The 19,894-nt window shown below is 37.6% G+C and overlaps 1 protein-coding gene across 1 annotated transcript in view; it reads right to left on the bottom strand.

The window, feature by feature from the left end:
• Window positions 1-19,894, bottom strand: part of LOC123946514 (ankyrin repeat domain-containing protein 26-like) — a 123,131-nt gene that overhangs the window by 30,222 nt on the left and 73,015 nt on the right. The window contains 4 exon segments of the mRNA XM_046011876.1: window positions 1,642-1,794; window positions 16,052-16,204; window positions 17,550-17,684; window positions 18,420-18,603. Of these exon segments, the coding sequence (XP_045867832.1) occupies window positions 1,642-1,794; window positions 16,052-16,204; window positions 17,550-17,684; window positions 18,420-18,603 (625 nt within the window).

The raw sequence follows: 19,894 nt of genomic DNA, 5'->3' as shown, positions 1-19,894 counted from the left end.
AGTGAGACAAGTCAATCAGAGAAAGACAATTATGATATGCGCTCTCTGATATGAGGAATTTGAGAGGCAACATGGGGGTTTGGGGGAGTAGGGAAGGAAAAATTGAAACAAGATGGGACTGGGGAGGGAGACAAACTCTTAATCTCAGGAAACAAACTGAGGGTTGCTGGAGCGGGGGAGGTGCAAGGGATGGGGTGGCTGGGTGATGAACATGGGGAGGGTATATGCTATGCTGAGGGCTGTGAATTCTTGAAGACCGATGAATCACAGACCTGTACCCCTGAAACAAATAATACATTATATGTTAATTTAAAAAAAAAAAAAAAAGACTGAGAGATGGTGAAATCAACCCAATTAACTGAGAGGATACAAATGTGATGGCAGGGAAATAAAAACAGATGTCTAGACAAGAACTAAATGAACGTTCACAGCAGCATTGTTAATGGCCAAAAAGTGGAAACAACCCAAAGGTGCATCAAATGATGAATGATCAAGGGTTTTAGCCCCCAGTGGAGTACTGTTTGATAATAAGGAATGAAGCACTGATATATGCTATGACACAGATGAACCCCAAAAACATTAAGCGAAGGAAGCTAGTCGCAAAGGACCACACACTGTGTGATTCCTATACATAAGAAATATTCAGAATGGGCAACTCTACAGAGGCGGGAAGTAGACTGGTGGTTGCCTGAGCCTGGGGGCAACGATTAAGGGTTTCTTTTCAGGGTCATTAAAATGTTCTACTTGATGGCAGTAATGGTTGCTCAACTCTATCAATATACTCAGAAACATTGAACTACACATATTAAATGGGTGAATTGTATGGAATGTGTATTCTATCTCAATAAAGCTTTAAAAAAAATCCAATGGCAACACCTAGATAATTTTCTTAATTCTCTCTTTTGGGTGTATACATGATCTAAATATTTCTGTGCATTTATTATATATTGAAGAGGAAAAGAAAACAAAGGAAATGTCTAAGTTCAACTGGTTTGGGAAATCACTTTTCTATACAAGTTATCCTGAAATCAGTACAGATTCTGTATCCATTCAAAAGAGTGGAGATGAAAAATAAGACAAGTTTCTGGAACATTCTATTAAACATTATCTTCTGCTTTTACACGGCTTAGCTCATCACGATAACAGAGATATCATTAAAAAACATTGTTTAGCGCACCTGGGTGGCTCAGTTGGTTAAGCATCCAACTGGGGATTTTAGCTCAGGTCATGATCTTATGGGTCATGGAATCAAGCCAGCATGGGGCTCTTTCTGGGAAGGGGTCTGTTTGAAATTCTCTCCATCTCCCTCTGCCTCTCCGACCCCCACCCCCACCACAAATAAATAAATAAGTCTTTTAGAAAAATTATTTAGTAGGAAAAAAGTCCCAATTTCTGTGAGGAATGACGTGTAAGTTTCAACTTTCCTAAGGGTAACTACTATAAGAGAAAAATGTATAACACAAATAACAGAATGAGAGTCAAAGTTTAAGAAATAAGTACATTGTGGGGATACTAAAATTATATTAAATTAATTATAATGAAAATACAGAAGGAAGTGGTCCATGGAAATAAGCATCCTAAAACACTTCATATTATTTAACCAACTACAGATTAACTTGACATGTGACATTTCATACATACCTGATTCCTACTCTGAGCCAGTTTTTTCTTTAAGTCCTGTACCTCATCTTCTAAATTCGTACGACAACGTGATGTCTCCTCCAGTGAAGCCTCTGACATAGATAGTTTTTTTAGGGTATCGGCCAGTTCTTCTTGAAGTTGTCTCACAGCGACCTAATAAGACATTTCTGTTACTGGTTTTATAAATCATCTTACTATTAAATTATGTTAACAACATATAACTTTAACCTATGTACTCGGAAAATTTCAGTACAAACATCAGTTCATCTCCTTTTCCTATCATGTACACATTATGGCTGTTTAATGAATTTGGTTAAAGACACAAAAAGATGTTATCCTGCCTAGTCAGTATTATGTTACTGAGATAATTAGTTCAGCCCCACTATCCATTCCTTGTGGATGAATTTTCGCAAAGCTTCCCAATCGACTGAAGTCTCAAGAACAAATGGGTATATAGGTGGGACTAACACTGGTAAATTCTACCGTATGAAATGTTTTCCCTCTTCTTTATTAGAGGCTTCAGTTAATGTCAGAGTTCCTCACATGTTCAATCCTCTGCTCAAACCCTTTTAACAGATAACTATCTCAGAACATAAGTGAAGTCATTCTAATGGCCTTCAAGACCCTAGATGACCTGGCTTTCACCTCTCCCCCTGACCTCCATTCCTGCTACACAAGAATCCTGCCACCCCTCATTAATCTGAAAATGGAGATCCAATGCCCAATTAATAAATTACAGAGCTACAATTCTCCTTGTGTTGGACAAACTTATGCCCAAATGATAGTAATTGAGCTTTGAAATGAGCAAATTATTTGTAAAATTGCTTAAAAAATTATAAATAGCAGTGGGAAGATTAAATCAAATATAGTTTTGCTAAAGCTCATCACAGTTGTCCCAAATTATGATTTAATGAAAAGTAAGGGCCTTCAAAGGATTAAAAGGTCATAAGAATACATGATTTCAGACTAAAAATTCAAATTTATATAAATAGGAATAAAATTATGCCAGCCTAAAATGTATATAAAGCTACCATGTATAGTTTGTATAAATGTATAAATGTTTCAAAGTATATATGTATATGTATATATACATATATTTATGCTTATATATATATATATATATATATACTTATACTTATGTATATATGTATAAAAAGTACTGAGATACTGTACATCCTAGGATAACATCCTAGCCCAAAGCCAGCCTCAATAGCCCAACATGTGCATGAACGAGGTTTTAGAAGATTCTAGTTCCCAGCTTCCAGTCATCCCAGGTGATGCCAAATGAAGAAGAAATGAGTTGGCCTTACTCAGCCTTGTCCAAAGATTTGTGAACAAGATAAATGCTGTTTTGAGCCACTAGGTTATGAGATGGTTTATTATACAGCAATAAATAACTGAAACAGACACTGATATTAAAATGGGATGCTGCCATTAAAAATAACCCAAAAAACTAAAACTAAACCTTCTTTGAACCAGGTGGTGGGTGGAACCTGAAAGAAAACTAAGAGTGAGAAGCAGAGAAGAGTAAGAATGAAAACCAAAAGGGCTTCCAATGACTGTTTGCGGAAACCTGACGGCCCTTGAAGAGGCTTACAGCAAAGGCTTCTAGACAAGTGAAGAAAATGACACTAGAGGGAAAAGGAACTCGTGCCACAAACCACTTGAAAGTAAAACTGACAGGAGAGAGAAGCTAAAGAAAGACTATTCAATATGAAGGAACCAGGACTTACTGGGTTCATCTACCTGTTCCTCATTTACAGCCTCTCCACATGCTGTATTGTCAAATAACGCTAAAATAAAGAAATGGCTTCTGAGATAAAAGCAAATCCTGGAAGACACGGCCTATGGGTGAAGCCAAAACTATAAGCCCTTTATTAAGACTTGAGAAGGATTTAAGATGTGCCTCAAATTTCTTTAAGGATCTTAAGAGTATGAGAATTTGAAAGGCATTGTCAAATGAGAGCTGCACAGGAAACCTGAGGTGAAAAGCTTATCTCAAAAAGACCCAGGAGAATGGCTTTTCTAATGGCATGAAATCCAATCATATTCACGGAAAACTCAAAAAACGAAGAGAATTATAGTAGCAAAAACAGTGTTTGCGAGCTTGGACTAAAAGAGACCAAGATAGTACAAACTAAAAATAGGCCATTGAGTCTTAGAAGTCCCACCAGGAGGAAGCAGGCTGAAAAAGCAGCTACAAACACAGGTCATTCCTTAGGAAAAGGACAGAACCAAGAGCTCAAAGAGTAAAGCAAACAGCCATGGAGAAGCATTCGGGTGGTTAGGACCAAGTCCTAACTGAAGAACTGACAGCATGCTTCAGGGTGTGTTTCCAAACTGCTATGGACTAGTGTGCCTCCCATCTGCTTTCAATGGGAGAGTCCTCAGCAGGTTAGCAGAGTGTTCCATTTTGAGTGGTAGAGAACTGTCTTCCTTAATTCACAAGGGTTCACTTGCACTCAAGGGACTATACTTCAGGCACCTTATCCCTGCTGTACCTGACTAAGATGATAAGATGTTGGACTCAGGCCTAAACCCAGTGCCAGGAGAACTGAGATTTATGGGAGGTATGGTGGGGAGGTGAGTGTATTTTTCATGTGGGAGGAATATAAAAAATTGTGGCTAGTGGGTAAATCACGCTGCTTTTTAAATGTGTGCATAGGTTTTTGTGTTTTTTTTTTTACCTATTTTTAATTAACTTATTTATTTTTTCAACGTAACAGTATTCATTGTTTTTGCACAACACCCAGTGCTCCATGCAATACGTGCCCTCCCTATTATCCACCACCTGGTTCCCCCAACCTCCCACCCCTGCCCCTTCAAAACCCTCAGGTTGTTTTTCAGAGTCCATTGTCGCCTATGGTTCGCCTCCCCTTCCAATTTCCCTCAACTTCCTTCTCCTCTCCATCTCCCAAGGTCCTCCATGTTATTTGTTATGCTCCACAAATAAGTGAAATCATATGATACTTGACTCTCTCTGCTTGACCTATTTCACTCAGCATAATCACTTCCAGTCCCGTCCATGTTGCTCCAAAAGTTGGGTATTCATCTGTCCTTTTTTTTCTTTTTAATAAACATATAATGTATTTTTATCCTCAGGGGTACAGGTCTGTGAATCACCAGGTTTACACACTTCACAGCACTCACGATAGCACATACCCTCCCCAATGTCCATAACCCCCTCCCCCTCTCCCAACCCCACCTCCCCCCAGCAACCCCCAACATGGGGGGTTAGGGGGATAGGAGAAGAATAAATGAAACAAGATGGGATTGGGAGGGAGAAAAACCATAAATGACTCTTAATCTCATAGGTTTTACATATTCATTCCATTAAAAAAAAAAAAAAAAGACCATGGGCCTATCTTAGTGACTTTCTCCTAACACAATATGGTGAATTGTGAGCATCACAATGTGTATTCCAAGGCTAGGTTGCAAAAGACAATAGAGCTTCTGCCTTGCTCTGCAGCTCAGGCAGCTTTGTTGGAATTGAGCCCCCCATCTTGTAAGAAAGTTCAGGCCACAAAGAGTCCAGGTGTGCCTTCAGTGTTTCGGGTGTTTCGGGTGCCTGCCCCAACGATAGCCCTAGGCAATAGCCAGCATCAACACCACCAGATGTGAGTGAACAAATCTTCAAACAGGTCCAGCCCCAAGCCTTTCAGCTGCCCCACCTGAAGCTAGGGGAAGAGAAACAAGCTGTCCTGGCCACGCTTTTCCTAACAGTAGATTTGTCAACAAAATAAATGTTATTTATTTAAGCCACTAAACGTTGGGGAGTTCGTTAAGAAAAAACAAACAGATAGAAAAACGGATGACAAGAAGAGTTAATAAGATACATAATTTATACAGTAGAAACTAGTCTCCATTAAAGTGGGAAGTAATAAATGTTAAGATTAATTTTTTTTAATTTTTTAAAATTTATTCATTTGGGAGAGATATGGAGAGACAGAGCACAAGCAGGGGGAGAGGCAGAGGAGAGGGAGAAGCAGACTCCCTGCTGAGCTGGGAGCCTGACATGGGACTCGATCCCAGGACCTGGAGATCATGACCTGAGCCGAAGGCAGACATTTAACCATCTGAGCCACCCAGGTGCTCCTAAGCTTAATTTAATAATGACAAACAGTGCTAATCAGAAGAAGCCCATAACCAGAAGCAAGATCTAAGAGGTTTTTCTTTCCGTTTTCCCCCATTTAGGATGTCATTACCTGTGCATTTTTTATATATGACCTTTATTATGTTGAAGTATGTTCCTTCTAAACCTACTGTGTTGAGGGGTTTTGTTTGTTTGTTTGTTTGTTTAAGATTTTATTTACTTATTTGACAGAGATCACAAGTAGGCAGAGAGGCAGGCAGAGAGAGAAAGGAAGAAGCAGGCTCCCTGCATAGCAGAGAGCCCGATGTGGGGCTCGATCTCAGGACCCTGGGATCATGACCTGAACTGAAGGCAGAGGCTTTAACCCACTGAGCCACCCAGGCGCCCCTGTTGAGGGTTTTTATCATGAATTGATGTTTTACTTTGTTATCATGAATAGATGTTGCACTTTGTCAAATGCTATTTTTTTTAAAAGATTTTATTTATTTATTTGACAGACAGAGATCACAAGTAGGCAGAGAGGCAGGCAGAGAGGTGGGGGGGAAGCGGGCTCCCTGCCGAGCAGGGAGCCCGATGTGGGGCTTGATCCCAGGACCCTGAGATCATGACCTGAGCCAAAGGCAGAGGATTTAACCCACTGAGCCACCCAGGTGCCCCTCAAATGTTTTTTCTACATCTTTTGAAATGATCAGATGATTCTTCTCCTTTTATTAATTTAGTGTATCACAATGATTGATTTGCTGATATTAAAACACCCCCATAACCTAGGAATAAATCCCATTTGATCATCGTGATGATTTTTTTAATGTATTGTTGGATTCCGTTTGCGAGTATTTTGTTGAGGATTTTTGCGTCCATGTTCACCAAAGAGATTGGCTTAGAGTTCTTTTTGGGGTGTCTTTGTCTCATTTTGGTATCAGGGTAATACTGGCCTCATAGAATGAATTTGGAGTTTTTCCTTCCTTTTCTGTTTTTTTGAATAGTTTGAGAATAGATACTAACTCTTCCTTTAAATGCTCGGTAGAATTTGCCTCTGGTCCTGGACTTGTGTTTGTTCATAGTTTTTGGATTAATGATTCAATTTTTTTGCTGGTTTTCAGTCTGTTCAAATTTTCTATTCTTGTTTCAGTTCTGGTAATTTATATGTTTCTAGGAATTTGTCCATTTCTTCTACATTGTCCACATTGCTGGCATATAGTTGTTCATGATATCCTTTTATAATTGTCTGCATTTCTGTGGTGTTGGTTGTTATTTCTCCTCTCTCATCTGTGATATTATTTGGGTCCTTCTTCTCTTCTTTCTGATAGCTCTGGCTAAAGCTTTATCGGTTTTATTCATTTTTTCAAAGAACCAGCTCCTGGTTTCATTGATCTCTTCTATTTTTGTCTTTTTAAAGTTTCTATAGTGTTTTCTTCTGCTCTAATTTTTAAAAAAAAAAATTTATTTGAGAGAAAGAGAAAGTGGGGAGAGGGTCAAATGGAGAGGGAATGAGAGAATCCTCAAGTAGACTCCCCACTAAGTACAGAGCCAAAAGCAGGGCTCAATCCCAGGACTCTGAGATCACGACCTGAGCTGAAATCAAGAGTCTGCTGCTTAACCAACTGAGCTACCCACTACTACTACTGCTCTAATTTTTATTATCTCCGTCCTTCTGCTGACTTCAGGCTTCATTTCTTGTTCTTTTTCTAGCTTCTTTAGGTGAAGGTTAGGCTGTTTTTAGATTTTTCTTCTTTCTTGACGTAGGCCTGTATTGCTATATACTTCCGTCTTAGAACCATATTTACTGTATCTCAAAAGTTTGGGCAATTGTGTTTTCATTTTCATTTGCTTCCATGTATTTTTTAAAAATTTATTCTTTTATTTCCTTTTGGTCCATTCATTGTTTAGTAGAATGTTACTTAACCCACATGTATTTGTGGTCTTTCAGAGTGTTTCCTGTGGCTGACTTCTAATTTAATAGTATTGTGATCAGAAAAGGTGCATGGTATGACTTCAGTCTTCTTGTATTTATTAAGACCGGTGTTGTGGGGATTATGGAGGGCACATATTGCATGGAGCACTGGGTGTGGTGCATAAACAATGAAGTTGGGAACACTGAAAAAAAAATAAAGTTAAATTTTAAAAAAAGACTTATTTTGTGGCCTAATATGTGATCTATTCTACAGAATGTTCCAGAATGTGGATTCTGTTGTTTAAGGATGGAATATTTTGAATATATCTCTTTAGTCCATCTAGTCCAGTGCATCATATAAAGCCACCGTTTCCTTGTTGAATTTCTGATCTGTCCATTGATGTAAGTGGTGTGTGAAAGTACGCAACTATTGGTTATTTCTATTCCTTCCTAAAATATCTGAATTGTACATTGTCTTCATGGATACCTTTGCAATTAGGAATAAAAGCAATGAATTTCATTTAAAACATATATAATAAAATTAAAGGGCCCTAGTATTATTGTATTATTATCAATTAGTTCTTTTATGTTAGTCATTAATTGTTTTATGTACTTGGGTGATCCCATGTTGGGTGCATAAATATTTACAATTCATAGCTCTTCTTCCTGTCAGACTGTCCTCTTTATTATGATATAGTGCTCTTGTCTCTTACTACAGTCTTTCTTTTAGACTCTCTTTTGTCCAATTTAAGTCTTACTATTCTGACTTTCTTCTGATATCCATTTGCAGGATACATGTTTTTTCCATCCCCTGACTTCCAATCTGCAAGTGTCCTTATGACAAAAATAAAACTCTTGCAAGCAGCTTATACATGGGTCTTGTTTCTTCTTCTCCTTCTCCTTCTCCTTCTCCTTCTCCTTCTTCTTTAATCCACTCTGACATCCTGTGTCTTTTGATTGGAGCACTTACCCCATTTATATCCAAAGTAATTATCGATAGATATGTATTTGTCATTTTACTACTTGCTTTGTGGTTGTTTCTGGAGATTTTCTCTGATCATTTTTTGTGTCTTCGATGTTTTACTGGTTTTAGTGATATATTTGGATTTCTTTCTCCTCTTTGAGTGTTTATCAGTGGTTTTGATTTCTTTTTAGAGAGGGCACAAGTGGAGTGGGGAGAGGGAAAGAGAATCTTAAGCAGACTCCATGGCCGGAATAGAGTGCAGTGCAGGGATCAATCTCACAACCCTGAGATTATGACCTGAGCTGAAATCAAGTCAGATGCTTAACCAACTAAGCCACCCAGGCACCACTATTAGTGGTTTCTGATATGTAATTTGTATATAACCACTTCTGCATATAGCCGTCTATATTAAGCTGCTGGTCTTTCAGTTTGAGCCCATTCTTTTCTCTTCTCCCCATGATTTAGGTAAGGTATTATATTTTATATCCTTCTTTCCTGAGTTCCTTATTTTTTATATAAATGTTCATTTTTTGCTACTTTTGTGTTTCCTGCCTTATACTGTCACATTTGGTCTCTTCTTTCCACTCAAAGAGTCCCCTTTAATAGTTCTTGTGGCAGTCACAAACTCCTTTAGTTTTTAATCCGGGAAACTCTATATCTCCTATTCTGAGTAATAGGCTTGCTGGATAGAGTATTTTTGGCTACAGATTTTTCCCATTCACCACATTGAATAGATAATACCACTCCCTTCTGGCTTGCAAAGTTTCTGCTGAAAAACTTCCTGCTAGCCTTAAGGGGTTTCCCCTGGAAGTTACTGACTTGCTTTCCTGCTTTTAAGATGTTTTCTTTATCAGTATATTTTGAAAATTCAATTACAGTAGGTCTTGGTGTTGGCCTACTATTGTTGATTTTGATAGTTTTCGGTGTCTCCTGGATCTTGATGTCTGTTGCCTTCCCTAGATTAGGGAAGTTTTCTGCTATTATTTCTAGAAACAAGTTTTCTTACACCTTTTTTCTCCCTTCTTCTACTGGGACTCCTATAACATGAACGTTATTATATTTGATGGAGTCACTGAGTTCCCTAGGTCTGGTCTCATTTTGCATAATTCTTCTTTCTCTCCCTTCTTTGGCTTCATTGCTTTCCATTAATTTGACTTCTAAGTTGTTAATTTGTTCCTCTGTTTTTTTCCAGCCTGCTGTTCATTTCATTAGGTGTGCTTCTTGTCTCATTTATTCCATTCTTCATCTCTGATTCTTTTTTAACTCTTTTATCTCTGTTGTAAGGGTCTCACTGATGTTGTCCATCCTTTTCTCAAGTCCGGTGAGTATCCCTATGATCACTGCTTTAAATCCTCCATCAGCCATGATATTTACGTCTGTCTCACTTAAATCTCTGGACCCGTGGCCTTATCCTGTTCTCTCATTTGAGACAAATTCCTCTGTTTTCTCATTTTATCTAAGTGTCTACCAGCTTCTCTGTGTTAGAAAAGCCAGTTACATCATCTGCTCCCAAAAGTAATGGACTTATGTAAAAAGACATCATGTAGTGCCCAGGGTCTCGTGCTTAGGGGAGTATCTAGTGTGTGCTGCATGCACTCTGCTGTTGTGTTCTGGCTGCTCTATCCTTCAGGCCAGATATCTGCAGAGGCTCTCCCTAAGCGCTGTGGGCAGTGTTTGGTACCTGGCCTGAAGGTAGCAACTTTGAACTAGGTGTGCTCTGGTGTGCTTGTGAAATGAGACCTGTCACCACCTCCACTGGAACTGAGGCCCTCCCGAATCTGGTCAGATGTGGTGTGGGCAGGGGCTTGTGCTGATTTTCTGGGGGAAAGGCCTGCTGTGGTGGAACTGAGGCAAGAATGATTGAGCAGGGCAGTTCCACTGGAGTGCAAAGCGAGGGTGCTCGGTGTAAGCAGATTAGGCAGCCAGTGTCCGAGCTGCACTGCTTCCCACAGATGGCTCTCTGCTTGTGCTGAGAGGCAGTGGAGGGAAATGGCCTTTGTTCCCATAGAGGGGTCTCTGTGAACACTGCCTCTCAGGGAAATGCTCTGAGAAGAGTAATTTCCCTACTGTATGCCCCAGACAGCATTCAGATCACTGTTTCCATGCTGTATGTTCCCGGGTTGTTTGCCTGCCTTCTCTCCAAGAGCAGCACAGCGCCCTACAGGCTCTATCCCAGCCAAGCCCAGTGACCTTTATAAGTCCAGGTTTTAAGTCCCCCTGGTTGTAAGAACTCATGAAATTAAGCTCCTTTCACTTTCCAGTGTAGCCAGTGGCTACAGGGAAATGTTCTCTTTGTGCAGTCCCATGTCTCGCTCCTGCCCTTCTCCATGACCAAGACTCCCTTCTCCTCTGCAGCAGCCAGGACCTGTTTCTCTCCTTAACGACATCTCTGTACTTCCTACCTTCTTTGATGTGGCCTCTTCTCTCTATTAGTGGACTTTGTTCTCTTAGTCTTCAGGGATTAGGTGAACCTAGGCTCCTCTTACTCTGCCACCGTCTTCCTTTCTCTTAAGATATTTTTCTAAGATTCCCTTCAATTACAAATTATTACAACTGGCAGGAACGCCTTTTCAGAATTTCCCCTCAAGCTAGGGGAAAAGAAAAACTTGCAAGCAGAGAGACAATGTGATTTGAAGTATAATAGCTGAAAAATTAGAAATAGTTTAATAACCAAAATCTGACCTTTTACCTGATCTCCATTAACTGAAATTCTTAAAGAAATAGGCAGCTTTGAGTATTTTTTAATCAATCTAATACTCAATCTTTATTCTGTTTTCATCAGTGAGGAAATAAAGAGAACATTATGGAATCATTTTTAATCTTTTCATTAGAAAACCAAATGTACTATCCTTTGGCATTCTTTAAATTGAATATAACCTTCTCCTTTATCTTACTCCAAGCTTGTTTATGTGGGCAGATAAGTAAGACCACCTCGTCTTTACGTTGTGCCACAAAGCTTTCCCATATCATACAAACAGGCTTTGAAATTTTTTTTTTTTTTTTGGAACTTAAACTGATTATCTACTACTTGTCTCTGATAACTCCATTAAATAAAACCTGATAATTTACAGCTGTATTCTGGAAATAATGTAATAAATGTTTATTCCATTAATTATGTATTGAGCTATTAAAGTACATATCTTTCTATTTAAACTAAAAGAAGATGGATAAAGACAACTGAGTTTTCTGAGAATGTAGGATCTGTGCCAAGAATAGGATCAACACGAGTGCTATACACAAGAACCAGGTCAAAAGAGTATCGAATTGTGAGTTGCAATTTTGGATTAGCAAGATTTCAAAACAGGAAAGCTGAAGGCCCAGAGTTCATCTTTTCCGTCCTAGATGGTGAAATTTACGGATGAGTCTACACTTTATAACAAGTTCATAAAACATAATGAAGTAAATAGTAGACAGCAGATCCTACAACCAAGATCTGATGAAAATGGATATGCGAGGCACTGAGTGAGAGACTAGAGATATGAATGGAGAAAAGAAATAGGACTCTAGCTTTTTGAGCCTAATTTCTCATTGGATCAGGGAGTCAGCAAGGCATAAGTTGGTAAAAGTCTCCTTTTTAAGAAGCAAAAAATGTCTACAGGAGTAAGGTTAAGCTCTACTACAGTGACTTTTATTATTACATAAGTGAGTGGTAATTCACCAGAGGACTAGGGAAGATGTCTCATAAAATTTGATTGGACAGTGACATAAGGATAGACATATAGATCAATGTATTAGAACTGACAATCTAAAAAGAAAATGCTACATTATGGTGAACTGACGTATAACGAGGGTATAAAAAAATTAAATGGAATAAGAATAGTCTTTTTAACAAATGGTACTAGGACAAATGGATATCCACATGCAAAGTAATAAAATTAGACCTCTACCTCATGGCATATATACAAAATTTACTCAAAACATAAGAGGTAAAACTATAAAACTCTTAGAAAAAAAACATAGGTGTATCATTTGTGACTGGATTTGGCAACAGTTTCTTAGATATGACACCAAAAGACAAAAATGATTAAGTATACTTCATCAAAATTAAACACGTCTTTGCTTCAAACATCACCATCAATAAAGCGAAAAGTCAAGCTACTGAATAAGAGAAAAGATTTGAAAATCTTATATCTGATAAGGGATCTGTATTTAGGATACGCAAATAACTCTTACAATAATGAAAAGACAATCCAATAAAGAAATGGACAAAATAATTGATTCGGTCTTTAAGGAAGATATAGAAATGGATAATAACACACGTAAAAAGATGAGATGCTCAACTCAACATAATTAAATTTTTGTGGGTTTTTTTTTTTTTACATTTAATTTGTTTATTTGACAGACAGAGAGAACACAAGCAGGGGGAGCTGCAGAGGGAGAGGGAGAAGCAGGCCCTCTGCTGAGCAGGGAGCCTAATGCAAGGCTTGATGCTGGAGGCATCACAATTCCAGACTTCAAGCTCTATGACAAAGCTGTCATCATCAAGACAGTGTAGTACTGGCACAAAAACAGACACATAGATCAATGAAACAGAATAGAGAGCCCAGAAAGGGACCCTCAAGTCTATGGTCAACTGATCTTCAACAAAGCAGGAAAGAATGCCCAATGGAAAAAAGACAGTCTCTTCAACAAATGGTGCCATGGGCGCCTGGGTGGCTCAGTGGGTTAAAGCCTCTGCCTTCGGCTTGGGTCATGATTCCAGGGTCCTGGGATCGAGCCCCACATCGGGCTCTCTGCTCAGCAGGAAGCCTGCTTCCTCCTCTCTTCTCTCCCTGCCTGCCTCTCTGACTACTTGTAATCTCTGTCTATCAAATAAATAAATAAAATCTTAAAAAAAAAACAAATAAAAAACAAATAGTGCCGGGAAAATTGAACAGCCACAAGCAGAAGAATGAAACTGGACCATCTCCTTATACCACACCCAAAAAATAGACTCCAAATGGATGAAGGACCTCAATGTGAGAGACAGGAATCCATCATAATCCTTCAGGAGAACACAGACGGCAACCTCTTTGACCTCAGTCGCAAGAACTTCTTCCTAGAAACATCCCCAAAAGCAAGGGGCGCAAGGGCAAAAAATGAACTATCGGGACTTCATCAAGAGCAAAAGCTTTTGCACAGCAAAGGAAACAGTTAACACAACCAAAAGACAACTGACAAAATGGGAGACGATATTTGCAAATGACATATCAGATATAGGGCTAGTATCCAAAATCTATAAAGAACTTATCATACTCAACACTTAAAGAACAAATAATCCAATCAGGAAATGGGCAGAGGACAGGAACAGACATTTCTGCAAAGAAGACACCCAAATGGCCAACAGACAGATGAAAAAGTGCTCAACATCACTTGGCACCAAGGAAATACAAATCAAAACTATACTGAGATACCATCTCACACTAGTCAGAATGGCTAAAATTAACAAGTCAGGAAACATCAGGTGTTGGCAAGGATGTGAAGAAAAGGGAACCCTCCTACACTGTTGGTGGGAATGTAAGCTGGTGCAGCCACTCTGGAAAACAGCATGGAGGTTCCTCAAGAAATTGAAAATAGAGCTACCTTATGACCCAGCAACCACATTACTGAGTATTTACCCTAAAGATACAAATGTAGGTATCCAAAGGGGCACGTGTACCCGAATGTTTATAGCAGCAATGTCCACAATAGCCAAACGATGGAAAGAACCTAGATGTCCATCAACAGATGAATGAATAAAGAAGATGTGGTATATATACACAATGGACTACTATGCAGCCATCAAAAGAAACGAAATCTTGCCATTTGCAATGATGTGGATGGAACTAAAGGGAGGGTATTATGCTGAGTGAGACAAGTCAATCAGAGAAAGACAATTATGATATGCGCTCTCTGATATGAGGAATTTGAGAGGCAACATGGGGGTTTGGGGGAGTAGGGAAGGAAAAATTGAAACAAGATGGGACTGGGGAGGGAGACAAACTCTTAATCTCAGGAAACAAACTGAGGGTTGCTGGAGCGGGGGAGGTGCAAGGGATGGGGTGGCTGGGTGATGAACATGGGGAGGGTATATGCTATGCTGAGGGCTGTGAATTCTTGAAGACCGATGAATCACAGACCTGTACCCCTGAAACAAATAATACATTATATGTTAATTTAAAAAAAAAAAGACTGAGAGATGGTGAAATCAACCCAATTAACTGAGAGGATACAAATGTGATGGCAGGGAAATAAAAACAGATGTCTAGACAAGAACTAAATGAACGTTCACAGCAGCATTGTTAATGGCCAAAAAGTGGAAACAACCCAAAGGTGCATCAAATGATGAATGATCAAGGGTTTTAGCCCCCAGTGGAGTACTGTTTGATAATAAGGAATGAAGCACTGATATATGCTATGACACAGATGAACCCCAAAAACATTAAGCGAAGGAAGCTAGTCGCAAAGGACCACACACCGTGTGATTCCTATACATAAGAAATATTCAGAATGGGCAACTCTACAGAGGCGGGAAGTAGACTGGTGGTTGCCTGAGCCTGGGGGCAACGATTAAGGGTTTCTTTTCAGGGTCATTAAAATGTTCTACTTGATGGCAGTAATGGTTGCTCAACTCTATCAATATACTCAGAAACATTGAACTACACATATTAAATGGGTGAATTGTATGGAATGTGTATTCTATCTCAATAAAGCTTTAAAAAAAATCCAATGGCAACACCTAGATAATTTTCTTAATTCTCTCTTTTGGGTGTATACATGATCTAAATATTTCTGTGCATTTATTATATATTGAAGAGGAAAAGAAAACAAAGGAAATGTCTAAGTTCAACTGGTTTGGGAAATCACTTTTCTATACAAGTTATCCTGAAATCAGTACAGATTCTGTATCCATTCAAAAGAGTGGAGATGAAAAATAAGACAAGTTTCTGGAACATTCTATTAAACATTATCTTCTGCTTTTACACGGCTTAGCTCATCACGATAACAGAGATATCATTAAAAAACATTGTTTAGCGCACCTGGGTGGCTCAGTTGGTTAAGCATCCAACTGGGGATTTTAGCTCAGGTCATGATCTTATGGGTCATGGAATCAAGCCAGCATGGGGCTCTTTCTGGGAAGGGGTCTGTTTGAAATTCTCTCCATCTCCCTCTGCCTCTCCGACCCCCACCCCCACCACAAATAAATAAATAAGTCTTTTAGAAAAATTATTTAGTAGGAAAAAAGTCCCAATTTCTGTGAGGAATGACGTGTAAGTTTCAACTTTCCTAAGGGTAACTACTATAAGAGAAAAATGTATAACACAAATAACAGAATGAGAGTCAAAGTTTAAGAAATAAGTACATTGTGGGGATACTAAAATTATATTAAATTAATTATAATGAAAATACAGAAGGAAGTGGTCCATGGAAATAAGCATCCTAAAACACTTCATATTATTTAACCAACTACAGATTAACTTGACATGTGACATTTCATACATACCTGATTCCTACTCTGAGCCAGTTTTTTCTTTAAGTCCTGTACCTCATCTTCTAAATTCGTACGACAACGTGATGTCTCCTCCAGTGAAGCCTCTGACATAGATAGTTTTTTTAGGGTATCGGCCAGTTCTTCTTGAAGTTGTCTCACAGCGACCTAATAAGACATTTCTGTTACTGGTTTTATAAATCATCTTACTATTAAATTATGTTAACAACATATAACTTTAACCTATGTACTCGGAAAATTTCAGTACAAACATCAGTTCATCTCCTTTTCCTATCATGTACACATTATGGCTGTTTAATGAATTTGGTTAAAGACACAAAAAGATGTTATCCTGCCTAGTCAGTATTATGTTACTGAGATAATTAGTTCAGCCCCACTATCCATTCCTTGTGGATGAATTTTCGCAAAGCTTCCCAATCGACTGAAGTCTCAAGAACAAATGGGTATATAGGTGGGACTAACACTGGTAAATTCTACCGTATGAAATGTTTTCCCTCTTCTTTATTAGAGGCTTCAGTTAATGTCAGAGTTCCTCACATGTTCAATCCTCTGCTCAAACCCTTTTAACAGATAACTATCTCAGAACATAAGTGAAGTCATTCTAATGGCCTTCAAGACCCTAGATGACCTGGCTTTCACCTCTCCCCCTGACCTCCATTCCTGCTACACAAGAATCCTGCCACCCCTCATTAATCTGAAAATGGAGATCCAATGCCCAATTAATAAATTACAGAGCTACAATTCTCCTTGTGTTGGACAAACTTATGCCCAAATGATAGTAATTGAGCTTTGAAATGAGCAAATTATTTGTAAAATTGCTTAAAAAATTATAAATAGCAGTGGGAAGATTAAATCAAATATAGTTTTGCTAAAGCTCATCACAGTTGTCCCAAATTATGATTTAATGAAAAGTAAGGGCCTTCAAAGGATTAAAAGATCATAAGAATACATGATTTCAGACTAAAAATTCAAATTTATATAAATAGGAATAAAATTATGCCAGCCTAAAATGTATATAAAGCTACCATGTATAGTTTGCATAAATGTATAAATGTATCAAAGTATATATGTATATATGTATATACATATATTTATACTTATATATATATACTTATACTTATGTATATATGTATAAAAATACTGAGATACTGTACTTTTTATTCAGTTCATTTGGGAAATCTGGAGCTAACTCTCAAGTTAATCCACTTAACTGAATCTCAATTTCAAAAATATGCATGCTTTAAAAATCCTCTATACTTGCAGTGTTGGCTTTTAAAATATATATACACATATAAATGGAGAAAATATATATATACAAACACATATATATACATATATATTTATACATATATATATATATACACATGGAGAATATATATATATATATATGTACACACACACATATGGAGAAAAAATAATAATTTCAGAAACTAAAATATATATACATACAAATACATACAAACGTGTACTTCAAAATAACTAAAGAAAATACCACAGAACTACTTTTGTTATCCATTTCTATCTCCTTTTGTTTGCAAAGGTGATTGTTTAGAATTCCAATTTGTAATATTCTGGCATCCTGTTCTCGACAAAGTTGTTTCTTAACATCATTCCGTTCTTCCACAACCTAAAGACATATTTCATTAGGATTTTGGATGACACCGTTAAAAAAAAAAAGTCAAAAGCTTAAGAGAACTTAAAAAAAAATGTTCAAAAGAAGAAGCCTTTTTAAGTACAAGGATTTTTATCCTACATAAATAACTCATATTTTAATTTAAATGACAGCTAAATTTGTCATAGAGTAAAAATACAGGAAGATATAGTATGTGAAATAAAATTTCTTTACAAAACATTTAACTAATTCCATCATAGTCTCAAGGTGATTTAGCCTGTATTTTAATATAAAAAATCCAAAACTGGGGTGCCTGGGTAGCTCAGTTGGTTAAGTGTCCTACTCTTGGTTTCAGCTCAGGTCATGATCTCAAGCTTTTAAGATCCAACCCTGAGTCAGGCTCTGCACTCAGAGTCTGCATGAGATTCTTATCCCTCCCTTTCCCTCCCCCTCTACACATTCCCCTACTCATGCTCTCTCTCTTAAAATAAATAAAATCTTTAAAAAAAAAAGCCAACATGCATATTTATCTCAATTTACCCTCCATCCCTTCATTCAGAAAATATACATAGGGTTTATATGAGAAGCCAAGAATTACAATAAATTAATGATTTTAGCTATAAATATCATAGTTCCTATTAGTATAAAACTAAATTTTTTATCTATTTTATACCTAAGTAATATACATTAAATCAAAGGGATATTATAAATAATACTGATGGAAATACGCAACTTTTATCAAAGACTTACCTGATTGAAATCATATCTTACAGTCCTCAATTCCATATCTAGTGTTCTAAGATTAAGTTCAAGTTCTTGTTTCATTTTAACTTCTTTATTATATTGCTTGTCTCTTCTTGTTAGTTGCTCCCGAGTCTTTTTATATAACGTTTCAGCAATTGCTCTGTTCTCCTTTTCTTGTTGTAAAGTAAATCTGCAAATAAATGTGCGTATTTTAAAATTTGTTTTGTAAGCAATAAAAAGCTCATGTTATGATCTGCTTCCACATATGCTGTTTTTTTTTTATCCAAATGAAATTTCTACGTTCTCAATTTTTATTCCTTTCTAGGGCTCATGTTTTTAATTTCTCACTTCAATCTTCTCCAAAAGATACATGTAGTTGAAAAGAAGCAATGAAAAGCATTATGCTGCTTAGTACTAATATCTCTGGGAGACATTGTAGGGAAAGGAATTTTGAAATTATTCAAGAAAGAATGGAAGATTATTGTTTTTTCCACATAGTCATAATTACTCCTCCATTAGAAGAGATACTGTAGTTATTATTTAAAAAGAGAAGTTGCTGTTCATAAAGAAGTTATAATTCACTTAAAGTAAATTGCTACTTCACGAAATATCACAGGTACGGCGTGTAAGACAGCATCTGCAGATGCATTTACAGGTCACCCGCAGACTGCTGTGATCCAGGACGAGGCTAGGGAGTCGAATATCTGTTGCCCTACGATTTTTACGTTTCTTCTTCTGCAATACTCTCAATTTACCTTGCTGATTATTATTCATTTCATTTTTTTGAAGATTTTATTTATTTATTTCATAGAGAGAGCACAAAAAGGTCTCGGAGTAGCAGGCAGAGGGAGAGGGAAAAGCAGGTTCCCCGCTGAGTAAGAAGCCCAATGGGGGACTCAATCCCAGCACCCTGGGATCAGGACCCAAGCCAAAGGCAGACACTTAAACACCTGAGCCATCCAGGTGCCCCTTATCAGTTTTTTTTTTAATTAACACATAATTTATTATTTGATTCCCCTATTATCCATTTAATAAATCATTTGAAAACCCCTTTTATAACAACACAGGATCTATATTAAGTAAACAATAAAGAGTAATATGTGCTTGCAGGACAGACTTTTCAATTAATTTTATCAACATATAAGAGAGATGCTGAAAAAACATAGCAGTAATCATTTTCCATTTTACTTTTTAGTCACACCAAAATTAGTTTTAAAAAAACTAGTTTTTAAAAATTTTTCTGTCTCGAGAAAAATGGCCATTTTATACCCTATTGATGGGTCCAATTTAAAAATAAGATCAAAGAACTTTTTTTTTTTAAAGATTTTATTTACTTATTTGACAGAGAGAGATCACAAGTAGGCAGAGAGGCAGGCAGAGAGAGTGAGAGGGAAGCAGGCTCCCTGCCGAGCAGAGAGCCCGATGCAGGGCTCGATCCCAGGACCCTGAGATCATGACCTGAGCCGAAGGCAGCGGCTTAA

Source organism: Meles meles, chromosome 7, assembly GCF_922984935.1.
Source record: "Meles meles chromosome 7, mMelMel3.1 paternal haplotype, whole genome shotgun sequence".
Taxonomy (NCBI): domain Eukaryota; kingdom Metazoa; phylum Chordata; class Mammalia; order Carnivora; family Mustelidae; genus Meles; species Meles meles.
Note: the sequence above shows the minus strand (reverse complement) of the source record. Positions and strands in the feature narration are given on the sequence as shown.